The sequence below is a fragment of the Megascapheus bottae genome, chromosome 5 (assembly GCF_031878675.1).
Source record: "Megascapheus bottae isolate mThoBot1 chromosome 5, mThoBot2.hap1, whole genome shotgun sequence".
In the NCBI taxonomy this organism is placed as follows: domain Eukaryota; kingdom Metazoa; phylum Chordata; class Mammalia; order Rodentia; family Geomyidae; genus Megascapheus; species Megascapheus bottae.
This window is the reverse complement of record NC_143513.1, coordinates 38419155-38432916: the sequence shown is the minus strand read 5'-3', so window position 1 is coordinate 38432916 and position 13762 is coordinate 38419155. Positions and strand designations below refer to the sequence as shown.

The window sequence follows — 13762 nt, the reverse complement described above, 5'->3', positions numbered from 1 at the left end:
TAATTCCCAGCTAATGAGATCGTATTAAACTTAAGCACTTCTAGTCATCAAACAAAGATAGGAGGAGACCTACTCTGAAAAAGTAAAAGCAAAAGGATTGGATAGTGGTTTAAGTAGTGGAATACTTATATGCAGTGCTCTGAGTTTAAACCCCAACAGTGCCAAAAATAAAAACAGTAAATGAGACTCCTATCTTGTCACTATATACTTAACACATACACTGAATCCTTTATTAAGAACTATAAGAATATGAAAACGAAAATAATTTTCATCTAAACAATTTACCTCAATTCTATAGCTGTATTTTTATTTTATTGTGCTTCTGAATTGTCAAATAACTTCAAGTGTTATTTGATAATTACAGATCTACTGATTTAATAATGACTATTATCTGCTCTGATTTGTTAGGACAGTTTCTGTTTATGACTAAGAGGAATAGACTTAACATTTGTTGAATTTATGTGAGTATTCATTAGGCTTGGCCAATGACTACTCTTTTTTTTGGGGGGGGGGTCAGTCTTGGGGCATGTCCCAGGGTGCTGTCCCTGAGCTCTTCAGCTTAAGACTACCACCCTACCCCTTGAGCCACAGCACCATTTCTGGTTTTTGTAGTAGCTAATTGAAGATGAGAGTCTCATGGTCTTTAGTGCCAGTGCTGGCTTTGAACTGAGATTTTCAGATCTCAGCCTCCTGAGTAATATGAGATATAAGAATACCTTTGTACCAGGCTTTCATTTTGATTAGTTGTTCCTGCCACAAACTGGCCCTCCCACTATAATTGAAAAAGACTTTTCTATTTCATTATTGTATTGTTAAGTAAAAATAATTTAATTATTATTTTGATTGGTTATATAGATATTTTTGAAATAAATGATAGGTATCACCTTAAGGTTTAAGAATTTGCCAGATGTGATGGGGAATTAGCTCCCCCTTGTGGCACATTCCTTATGTCAGATTTTTTTTTTTTTTTGCCAGTCCTGGGCTTGAGCTCAGGGCTTGAGCACTGTCCTTGGACTTTCTCAAGGCCAGCACTCTACCACTTGAGCCTCAGCACCACTTCCAGCTTTTTTGCTACGTATATGGGGTACCGAGGAATCGAACCCGGGTCTTCATGCATGCTAGGCAAGCACTCTACCACTAGGCCAAACTCCTGGCCCTTATGTCAGATTTTTTCTTTTTTATTGCCTTAACAAGGACAGTAATCAGCAGGCTTCATTTTTTTTTATTTTTTTTAATGAAAAGGCATTACTCCTCCCACCCACCTCCAATGATAAATGGCTGATGAAAATTGAACCGATAGCTTATTTGATTTTCTGTTTACACTGATGCTGATACAAGCTAAAATATGTATATCATATATTTATGATGGATTGTTATTCTGAGGAACTTTTTTTTCAGTTCAGCTAATTTTAAACCATACTATGATAAATTGGCCATATTTGAAATTTTTGCTTTGTTTATATACTTTCATAAGATACTTTATCATAGTATATAAGGTTTATAGAAAAGAACCTACAAAAAGAAAAAAATATATATATAAGCATCTCCTCATGAAGGAAATAAATAGATATCAAAGATAGGATAGGGGGGTGGGGGGGAGGGTAATGGGTACCAAGACATGTGAAAGGGTATCAATGTATGTGAATTAATGCACCTTCTATTTGGCAAATATCATGTAACCCTTTTATTAATTACAATAAAAAAAGATAGCATAAAATGTTGTGGCTTATTGTTTATGACATAAATCTAATTAAAGATTAAATATATTCTAAAGGCATATTGTAAGAGCAAATACCTATAGATTACTGGAATGTTTTAAAGTGATTTTATATTATAGGAAGTAAGTGTTTTAATGGTAAAATATAATGGAATTCCTAGACGGTAGCTGATGTGTTACTAAAGAGAAAAAATAATCACAGATTATAAACTGTTTTCATTTTTAGTAAAGCCAGTTTCAGAGAATAAATAGTATAATGTTAAATGGCTCCTCAAATGTTATGCTAAAAACATCTAATTATGTTTTTCCAGATCGGTTAGAATCTATTCTAAGGAACTTTTAACGTCTTAGTATCTTCATAGGTACAATAAAATAACTACAAAATAGGATTTGAAGACCAAATCATTTGTATAGTGCTAGACAAAATAAATTAGGTTTACTTGCTTTGAGACTTATGGGAAATCTAAACAGTCAACATGATGAATCTTTCAAGCAAAAAGGATTTTCTAAACTTAATGGAGTTGTATAATCCTATTCTGAGAGTCATTCACATGAGTCATTCTTCATTAAAAAGAACTTTACTACTGTATTTGCTTTATTCATGAAGCAATCTTTGTAATTAAAATAAAACAGTATTGTCCTGGGATCCAGTGGTTCATGCTTATAATCCTAGTTAGAAGTTTGAGACCTGGAAGATGACAGTTTAAAGCCAGCCTAAACAGTAGAGTTTATATGAGACTCTATAAACTGGCTGGAGAGGTGTGGCTCAAGTGGTAAATAACTAGTTGAGAGAATGATGAATGAATCTGAGCAAGCTTGAGGTCTCTCTGTTCAAAGTCCTGGTACTGGCAAAATAAAAACCCAACAGTTTGTCTTAAGGTTCATTTTTGGTGATGTATTTCCTGTTAGGACACTTTTTTCATTTTGTAGTGAGCAGATGTCACAATGATAAGACCTCCCACTTGTTTTATTCTTCATTTACATAATCTTATGTGTTTAATAATTGTGACAATCTCCTCTTAATCTGATTTTGGCTAATATTAATTATGAGGAACAGTTAGTCAAGTTTTAATTCTTTCAATTTAATTCTTTTTTGTTAACCAGAATTTCTGAGACTTTTTTTTATCATAATTGAGGTTATGTTCTGATACATTTGCTAGAGTTCCGTTGACGCTCTTAGAATTGTTAACCTGTACTACTGGAATGAATGCTGATGATTCATTTATTTTTTTCTTACTGCACTGCTATAAGTGCACTTTTAGTTCTGTTAGGATAGGATATGGCAGGACCTTTTAGGAGATAGAAAAAAGAAAAGACTGAGCATAAGATGGGGGATATAAACCTGTTATATAACTTGGAATCTGGAGGAATAGGCTTAGTTTTGTTTATGAATTTGTGGTGGTTAATGACAATTAAGTTGGGAATTCTGGTAACAAAAACTTAAGGAATTAGTGTGTTATACTGGTTTGTCAATTATGATTCTCTAATATCAAACAAATTGTTCTCTAATAACATTCTTTTGTTTCTGAACTTAGAAACTATTATATGTTATGGTACTAGCTATGATTGTGAGAATTTTATATACTCACAGTGTCACTAAAGCTTGACCACACAGGTTTGCCTGGGATACTGAACTTTCAGTTTTAAACCTGGGTAATCCTGGGCAAACTGGGACAAGTTGATTGTGATTATAAAGGCTTGATAGAGAGAAAAAGATGGTTATCATTTTGCTTCAAGTTTGTTTATGAAAACAAGCTTAAAATAAGAACTTTTTTTTGTTTTTTAACAAGTGTAAAAACAAGTTTGTGGGAATTGAAATGTGCTGTGACAGTTCAGGTAATAGTGAATGTGGAAGTCTAGGCTGATTTATTTGGGCCCTTTCAATGTCATCTGTTTGCTAGTCCTGTGGCAGATGGATATAAATACATATATAATATGCTATATATATAATATGTTTTCTTCAATGAATGGAGGGAAAGTATTTTAGTAAGGAAAACAGAGCTCACAGAATGTAAGGTATTTTTGAAAGTCACATGGCTAGAAGATAGCAAAGGTGAATTTGGGATGGAGGATTCCTGATTTTATTTTCTAGCTGGTTTTTAGTGACTGTCAACCAGCTTCCAATTAATACACTGAAATCTAGAAAGATCATTTTTAGTGATCCTTTGGACCTATAAACCATTAGTATTGCTTACTGTAATGTGTAATGTTTTTCAGGCTATGATTTGAAAATTATAATAAAACTATGAAATATCACTTCAGAAAAGTATAGATAGATTTATGTACTTGTAAGTTTAATTTCAGTTGGCATTATAGATCTAATGAAATCTAGAATTATAAGAACATAGTTGTGGCCGGGAGTTTGGCCTAGTGGTTAAAGTGCTTGCCTAGCATGCATGAAGACCCGGGTTCGATTCCTTGGTACCACATACGTACAAAAAAGCTGGAAGTGGTGTTGAGGCTCAAGTGGTAGAGCTCTAGCCTTGAGAAAACCCAAGGACAGTGCTCAGGCCCTGAGCTCAAGCCCAGGACTAGACAAAAAAAAAAAAAAAAAGAACATAATTGTTTGGAATTATTTGTACATAGGAATACTTAGAATAGAAGCAAAGTAATGTAGCTTCATTATGTGCATTTTTAATGCCTTGTTAATAATAAAGGCTTTCCCCCCCAATGTTTTGAGACAGTGTGACATATTGTTATACAATGAAGGACACTTATGTGTAACTTACAATTAAATTCATATTCTTCAGGTAAAAAGAACCTATTCTCATGGTACTTACAGAGCTGGCCCAATGAGACAAATAAGTTTGGTGGGAGCAGTTGATGAAGAAGTGGGAGATTACTTCCCTGAGTTTCTTGATATGTTGGAAGATTCACCATTTTTAAAAGTAAGCAAACAACCGCAATAACTGAAATTTGGATGTTACTTTATGGCTACAGGTGATATAAATGAAAGGCTATTTCAAAATTAAAAAAAATATATTTAAATTGCAAAGAAGAAAATGAAAAGAACAGTAATCTTGTGTGGGGTCTACTTGTAACGTCTCAAATCTAATTGTAATGGTAACTCTTAAGAGGTAAGGCAGAAAAATAACACTTACCTATTGCTAGTACTTGAGGAAATAAAATTCTGTTTTAGTAGGTCTTTATAGACAAAGTACTGAAAGATTTTAGAATTATACAAAAGGGTGCCTAACTAAATTTAAATGTTTATGACAAAGGAATAGTAGCTAGACATTGTGACAAATTTGCCTGAGTAATTATAATTTGCATTTTTGCTTTAGCTAGGTAGGCAAATCATTTAAAGTCTTTAGTTTCTTCATCTGTAAAATAAGACTTTCAGGTTATTTAACCTAATGCCACTTTAAATTCCTTAAGGGATTTCTGTCCAGATTCTCTCTTAAATAGCCTCCGCTATTCGTGTGTGTGCGTGTGTGTGTGTGTGTGTGTGTGTTTGTGTGTGTGTGTGTGCCAATGCTGGAACTTGAACTCAGGGCCTGTGTTCTGTCCTTTAGCTTTTTTGTTCAAGGTTGGCAGTCTACCAGTTGAACCACAGCTCTACTTCTGCCTCTTTGGTAGTTAGAGTTAATAGTTTCATGGGCTTTCCAGATCTTGTCATCCCGAGTAGCTAGCTGTGAGAACCAAGGCATCTGCCTAAGTTTTCTCTCTGTGAAAGAGAATAAGTAGTTAATAGCAGTTATTGGATAGTTATGCCAATCAGTAATTCAAAATATGTACTACACTGAAATGTGGGATTCAAGTATACACTCAGAATATAAGATCAATTTATTTCTAGTCTCACATAATGTTACACACTTCTGTTCTTATATTTGATTTTACACTCCATATATTCCTATATCTTATATATTTTTTCTTATATAATTTTTTCTTTCTTTTTTTTAACTCCATTATTTTAAAACTTTTTGTTCCTTTTTCTATTTCTTCTAGCCATCGACTTTCCATGCCCAGTCTGGCTTGGAACCTCAATCCTCAGATCTTAGCCTTTTCAGTAGCTATGATTATAGGCAACACCAGCACCCAGCTATTTATATATACATATATTTATATATGTATATATATAATAAAACAATGTTTATTCTCAGTGTTTGTTCTTGCCTACTGCTTTACCACTTGAGCCATGCCTCCAGGCTAGCATTTTGATAGTTAATTGGAGCTTGAGTCCTCACAGACTTTTCCACCCAGGGTCTTTGAACTCAGTCCTCCAGGTCTTACCCTCCTGAGTAGCTAGGAGTAGAGGGATGGGTCCTTGAACTCAGAGCCTGGGCACTATCCCTGAGCCTCTTGTGCTCAAGGCTAATGGCCTACCACTTTAGCCACAGTGTCAGTTCTGGTTTTTAAGTGGTTAATTGCTGATAAATAGTCTCATGGGGACTTTTCTGCCTGGGATGGCTTTGAAACAGGATCCTGAGATTACAGGCATGAGCCATTGGCACCTGTCTTCTTTAGTCCTCTCCCCTCCCCTGCTTTTAAAAATTTCCCTTCTGCACAGAAATGGAGGGGTAAAGGGTGGATAAAGCAGTTGTGCTCACTAGCCACTATGGGAAGGAAGAAAAAGAAAGAATGAACTATACAACTGGTGGGTGAGAACAGGAGGGAAAAATTGGGAGAGAGTAAGAGAAGGGATGACATTTTCTAAATAGAAATGTATTCTGCCTGACTTAGGAAATTGTAACCCCTCTATATATCACCATTACAATACCAATAGAAAAATTTCAAAATGATGAAACAATAATTTCCATTCTGTGGACAGTATTGCCCAATTGTATAATAATTCTTGCCCTTCCCTTTTAATATTTTGGTGTCTGGTTTAGGCCAATAGGCTCACCAAGAAACTACTAAACATAAATTTTAATTTTGATTGTTATTTTTTATTTTGTTAGTATTCAATTTTTCACTAATTAAAAAGTTACACAATTTTAGGACAGGGAGTTTGGCCTAGTGGTATATGCTTACCTAACTTGCATGAAGCCTTGGGTTCAATTTCACAGTACCATATACATAGAAAAAAGCCGGAAGTGATGGTGTGGCTCAAATGGCAGAGCTCTAGCCTTGAGAAAGCTCAAGGACAGTGCTCAGGCCCTAAGTTCAAGCCCTAGGACTGGCAAAAAAAAGTTATACAATTTTAAACACACAAGTTCATTTTTTGCTTCTATAGACTGTAATAGAATGCTCTTGCTTGTCTTGTTAACTTGCTAAAATCATATGATCCAGAGGTTTGGAACAAAGAATAACATGATGTGTAACATGCATCATATTTGTGGCACAGTGGGGTATTGAAATATCACTATCCAATCCTGGAAATTCTGTTTATATATTTTTAATTGTATTTTATTGTTGGGGTAATATATAGAGGAGTTACAGTAACATTTGTCAGTAGTGAATATATTACTTCCTGAACATTGATACCCCTTCTTAGGTTGTTGTACCATTAATATTTTTGAAGTAGATTATTTGGAAGCTAAATGTATGAATGTGTGGGAAAATATTCAATCTAGTATGCATTTCAAATATTTAAGCATTTATGAATATGTATTTGTGAGGCAAGCAATAGTCTATTGTATACTCATATATTTTTTAAAATAATTTATTCCTATATAATTATCTGTCTCTAGTGTACATTGCCATGGGGGACACTTTCTAGTCTAAAGTTAGAGAATCGCAAAGATAGTGATGATGGTCCCATCATGTGGGTACGTCCAGGAGAACAAATGATCCCTGTGGCTGATATGCCAAAGTCACCCTTCAAAAGGAAAAGGTTTGTTGAATTCTCTTTCTTTTTCTTTAGAATGGCTATATGTTGGGGTATATGTGCATTAGTTGGAAAATTGGAAGTTTAGAACAATAACTAGAATGTAAATTTAAAAGTACATACTGAAGCCAGGTGTAGTGGCTCACACCTGTAATCCTAGCTACTCTGGAGGCTGAGATCTGAGGATCAAAGTTCAAAGCCAGCTCCGGCACAAAAGGACCTGAGACTCTTATCTTATCTCCAATTAACCTCTAGAAAACGAGAAGTGGTGCTTGGCTCAAAGGTAGGGCAGTAGCTTTGACCTGAAGAGCTCAGGGACAGAGCACAGGCCGAGTTCAAGCCCCATGACCCACAAAAAAGTATATTCTGATATGTATGTATGTATTTAAGACAGCCAAATGTAGGCAAATGAATTGTAATTAAAAATGGAAAAATCACTCATACAGAGATTATATTTAGAAGAAATTTAACAAGTGTTGTCAGGACATGTATCGAGAGAACTAAACTAAATCCTTTTATAGGAGGTATAATACTAGAGCAAATGGAAAACCATACTATGTTCTAGATTGGTTAAGAATGAGAGCCATATATATATCTCAATTAGACTCACATGCTGCCTAACATGGGATAAATGTGTTTAAAATTCATAAGGAAGAAACTGGAAAAGGAAAGTAAGGGGGAATTTGTTTCTAGATTTGAAAATTGTTATCAAAATCAAATTGGTCATTGGAGCAAGATAAAATTCTGAGATAAGTTGTAGCATATTGAGAACTTACCTGAGAGAGATAAAGAAAGGAAGCCGTTATTGTGCTAGAAATGAATTAGAAATTAAATATAACACATTTAAAAACAAGTCAGCATTAAGTTTTTCAGTATGGAACTTATCATCCTAAGCAAGATGAGGCTAGTGGAAATAATAGTCTTTCCTTTAGATACCTCAAATGGCTTATAATATGCCAGCTTTTCTTTGTCATACCTGAATTGCCAATAATACTATTGCCATTTAGGGCCACTGTTAAGTAAAATGAGAGTTATTTGAACTTATGTGCTAGGATATTGAGACAGTTTAATAATGAAGATAGTACTTACTATCTTGTCCCAAGACAAGGGGATTATTTGAATCCTAGGCCAGACAAAGTTAGATGGTACAAAATTTCATATTACTGCTCAGTGGCAAACAATTTAAACATTGAGAATTGTTTCTTGAATTTTCCACTTAATATTTTGAAACCACAATTGTCTGCAAATAACTGAATCAGAGGGAAGTGAAAGCCCTCTACTGTGTAGAGAAATTGGTAGACTACATCAGTTGCAATTTTTTAAAAAATAAATTCATCTGTACAGCTGCCATTCTTCTGAAATGTATATTGGGAAAGAACTTCTGCATATATTTGGTTTTTAGTTTTATTTTGTTATTTTTTTATTTTTTTTATTTTTTTTGCTGGCACTGAGGCTTGAAATCTGGGGCCTGGGCATTGTGCCTGAGCTTTTGTGCTCAGGTATTATAGTCCACCATTTGACCCACAGCTCCGCTTCTATGGTTTTGTTGATTTTTTTAGACTTGATTTGAGGTGGTTTAGTTTCTTTTTCTCTGAATTATGTGGTTATTGAGTGTTTGATGGCAAGTAAGTCTCAATATAAGTATAAATCTTTTGAAAACAGAACTACCAATGAAATAAAAAACCTTCAGTATCTACCTCGAACCAGTGAGCCTCGGGAGATGCTCTTTGAAGACAGGACAAGAGCCCATGCAGATCATATAGGACAAGGTTTTGAACGACAGACTACAGCTGCTGTTGGTGTGCTGAAGGCTGTGCACTGTGGAGACTGGTATATATAAGTATTGTTATTCGGTGAAAGACTTGCTTGGCTTGTACAGTTTTTCCTAGTGATTTCTCCATACTTTGAAGAACAACTTTAAAATTTTCATCATATATGAATGGCTTAGTTACAGTAAATTGTTAGAATCTACTTTTAATTGTTTGGATTGTGTGAAAGAATTTCTTTTTATCATAATTGACTAGAGAGAAAAAAATTTCAGTAAAGACACCTAAGTTTACCTGAACCTTGCTATTTGCTCATTTCCAAATGTTGTCTAACTCAATTTTCTTAACTTTTTTTCTTACTACTTTTGGTAGTATTTATTACGAATTGATCTCAAACCATAAATAAGTTTATGGTTTTAAATTTGATTAGACTTGTATTTTTCTCTTTACTTTGTTGCTCATTTTGTAGGTTTAGTATCTGGCTGTTAGCTTATCTGTCTGTCTGTCTGTCTGTCTGTCTGTCTGTCTGTCTGTCTATCTATCTGTCTATCATTTTCTACGTGTCTATAAGGACATACATATATGTGTGGATAGATAACATATCTATATATATAAATATTTTCTCTTAAGTTATGCATTTCAATTCCTGAAGTCAGGCTGTGAGTACAATTCATCTTTTTTTTTTTCTGTGCATATGGTATGGAGGAATCGAACCCTGGTCTTTGTGCATGCTAGGCAAGCACTCTTTTTTTTTTTTTGCCAGTCATGGGGCTTGAACTCAGGGCCTGAGCACCATCCTTGGACTTTTTCTCAAGACTGGTGCTCTACCACTTGAGCCACAGCACCACTTCCAACTTTTTTCTATGTATGTGGTACCGAGGAATCGAACCCAGGTCTTTGTGCATGCTAGGCAAGCACTCTACCACTAGGCCAAACTCCCGGTCCCGAGGCAAGCACTCTTATCACCAGGTCGAACTCCCGGCCCTTGAGATTTTAATTTATTATTATTATTTTTTACCAGACCTGGGGCTTGAACTCAGGGCCTGAGCACTGTCTTTGAAATTTTTTTGCCTAAGGCCAGTGCTCTGCCATTTGAGCCACAGCACCACTTCCAGCTTTTTTCTGAGTATGTGATACTGAGGAATCAGACCCAGGGCTTCATGCATACTAGGCAAGCACTGGCCCGAGAACAGTTCATCTGGATCAGTATCATCTCTTCTGAATTACTAGTGTTTCTTTCTGATGATATTATAGGATCTCCTGCTTTATGACTGGATATTTTTAGTTTGCACATTATATATATATATTATTATTATTATCCTATTTATAGGCTTAGTCTGTGAAGATAAAGCTAGGTTTTACTTTTTTATTTTTTTAATAAATTTTGTTAGCATTTGCCTTTTAGTTGGAGTATTTATACCCTTTTTATTTAATATAACATTTAATTTGTTTTTTTTGTTTGTTTGTTTGTTTTTTTGGCAGACCTGGGCTTGAGCTCAGGGCCTGAGCACTGTCCTTGGATTTTCTCAAGGTTAGAGCTCTACCACTTGAGCCTCAGCGCCACTTCTGGCTTTTTTCTATGTATGTGGTACCGAGGAACCGAACCCTGGCCTTCGTGCATGCTAGGCAAGCACTTTAACCACTAGGCCAAACTCCTGGCCCCCATTTAATTTGTTTTTATCATCGGCTCTCCAGTCCTTTTTTCCTTCTTGACATGTTTAGAATTCCATTGTATTTCTGTTATTTCCTTAATTACTATAGTTTTGTTTTTATTCCATTGCTCTAAACTTAGCATTGTCTACCTTCAAATATATTTTTTAAACTTATGTGTAAGTATCCTCAATAATATGCTTTCATTTTTCCCCCTTTCCCCTATTTCTGGTAAACTAACTATTGTTACATATTTTACTTTAAATGTTCTGTAAACTAGAGAGTGAGGAAGGAGTGACATTGCCCCAAAATAAATGTATTCTTTACCTGACTTCTGTGTACATCACCTTGATAATAACAGTAAAAAATTAAAATATAGGTTGTAAACCCCATAGTTAAATACTTTTACTTTAAAGAATTACTTTATAAAGGAATGTTTAAAATGAGAAAATATCTTTTATATTTACTATCCTTTCCATAGATCTACGTTTTCATCTAATGTCATTTTCCTTAGCCTAAAACTTCCTTTAACATTCTTTGCTATACTGGTCTTATGACATATTTTTTTTCAGCTTACTTGAACACTATTTTAATTTTTCCTCTCAGACTGCATATTACTATGTAGACTGTTCTTGGACTCACTATAGAATCCAAGCTGGCCTTTCAGTTTGTGTTCCTTCTATCTCAGTTTCCTGACTATTGAGGATATAGGTGGATATTACCATGCCTGGCTGAAAATGTTTTTATTTTGCGTTTTGGAGCAAAACTCTGAAGTGTTTTTGTTTTCTTTCAATACTTTAAAGATAATCCATTTTCTTTTGGTTTACATTATCTTTGTTGAAAAGTCTGTAGTCAGATTATTCTTTCCCTGGATAACATATAACTTCTAGACTTTCTCACTAATCTTTAGAAAGTTCGTTATGATTTGCTTCATGTGACCTTTACATATTTACCATGCTTGGAATTTTACTTCAAAATTGGTTGTTGAGCATCATCTGTAAAAATATAAATATATTTGTATATTTCTAATTAATGGAAGAATTTGGGATTTCTTTTTTTTTTTTTTTTTTTTAAATTTTGGTCTGTCCTGAAGCTTGAACTCTGGGCCTGAACACTGTCCCTGAGCTTCTCTGTGTTTATGGCTAGTATTCTACCACTTGAGCTACAGCACCACTTCCACCTTTTTCTGTGTATGTGATATGGAGGACTGGAACCCAGGGCTTTGTCCAATTCCCCCCCCACCCTTTTTTTTCTTTTTTTTACAATTATATTTAAAAACAGTGAAAATGCCATTGAACAGTTAGTACTTTTTAATGAATATCTTAAAAAATTTAAGTATTACTATTACTATTATTATTATTATTATTATTATTATTATTGTCAACTGTGGGGCTAGAACTCAGGGTTTGGGTGCTGTTCCTGAGCTCTTTTTGCTGAAGGCTAGATCTTAACCACTTTGAGCCACAGTGCCACTTCTGGTTTTTCTGGTAGTTAATTGGCGGTAAAAGATTTTCCCACCTGGGCTGGGCTGGCTTTGAACCACAATCCTCAAATCTCTTGCTCCTGAGTAGCTAGGATTATAGGCACAAGCCACTAATGCCCAGCTTATTGAGCATTATTAAAACAAATTAATACACATTAATATGTAATAAAATGTTAAAAGCTGTTTTTTATGAATCAATGAAATTAGACTTTTTTATTTATTTATTTTTTTGTCGGTCATGGGGCTTAAGCCCTGGGCCTGGGTTCTGTCCCCTGAGCTCTTCAGTCTTACAAGTCTAGCTGATACAAGGCATCACAGTTCTATACACTCAAATCAAGATAGAAAAGATGACATTTTGTAGTAAATTTTGTATATACCATTAATTTTTTTTTTTTAGTAATAAAGATTCATGAAATCTGAAAGCAAGTTCAGGACTTGCTTTCGAGTCTGTTACAAAGGCTAGCAGCACTTTACCACTTGAGTCACAGTGCCACTTCCAGTTTTCTGGTGGTTAATTGGAGATAAGAGTCTCATGGGGGGCCGGGAGTTTGGCCTAGTGGTTAAAGTGCTTGCTTAGTATGCATGAAGACCCGGGTTTGATTCCTCAGTACCACATACATAGAAAAAAAAGCTGGAAGTGGTGCTCAGGCCCTGAGCTCAAGCCCAGGACTGGCAAAAAAAAAAAAAAAAGTCTCATGGACTTTCATGCCTGGGCTGGCTTTGAATTGTGATCCTCAGATCTCAGCCTCCTGAGTAGCTAAGATTACAGGTCAGAGCCACCAGTGCCCAGCTAGACACACACACACACACACACACACACACACACACACACACACACACACAACACACATTTTTTCTCTCCCAGTCCTGGCCTTGAGATCGGGGCCTAAGCATTGTCCTTTGGACTTTCTCAAGGCTAGAGCTCTACCACTTGAGCCTCAGCACCACTTCTAGCTTTTTTCTATGTATGTGGTACTGAGGAATTGAACCTGGGTCTTCGTGCATGCTAGGCAAGCACTCTCCCACTACCCAAACTCCCAGCCCCGACATATTTTTTTGATGTCAGGAAATCATTCTCTTTTTACTCATAAACCACTTTTGCTTTGAGTTTATTATCATGAGGTATTAATGGCACACCTTTTTATTATCTCATTTTTTTAGGCCTGATCAACCCCGAATAACCAAAGATGTAATATGTTTTCATGCTGAAGATTTCCTAGAAGTAGTTCAACGAATGCAATTAGATTTACATGAGCCTCCACTGTCTCAGGTATATTTTAAATAATTATTAGTTATTTATATTTACTATAAATAATAACTAATATTAGTTTAGGTTTTATTGTGGAAAAAACTTATATTCCTTATTTTTTCTTTTA

The 13762-nt window shown here is 35.0% G+C and overlaps 1 protein-coding gene across 1 annotated transcript in view; it reads left to right on the top strand.

Annotated features, from left to right (window-relative positions):
* Rsbn1l (round spermatid basic protein 1 like) overlaps nt 1-13762 on the top strand; it is a 37907-nt gene that overhangs the window by 18424 nt on the left and 5721 nt on the right. Inside the window, exons 4-7 of the mRNA XM_090332914.1 lie at nt 4468-4605; nt 7351-7493; nt 9150-9317; nt 13548-13656. Of these exons, the coding sequence (XP_090189040.1) occupies nt 4468-4605; nt 7351-7493; nt 9150-9317; nt 13548-13656 (558 nt within the window). The remainder of the gene's footprint in view (nt 1-4467; nt 4606-7350; nt 7494-9149; nt 9318-13547; nt 13657-13762) is intronic.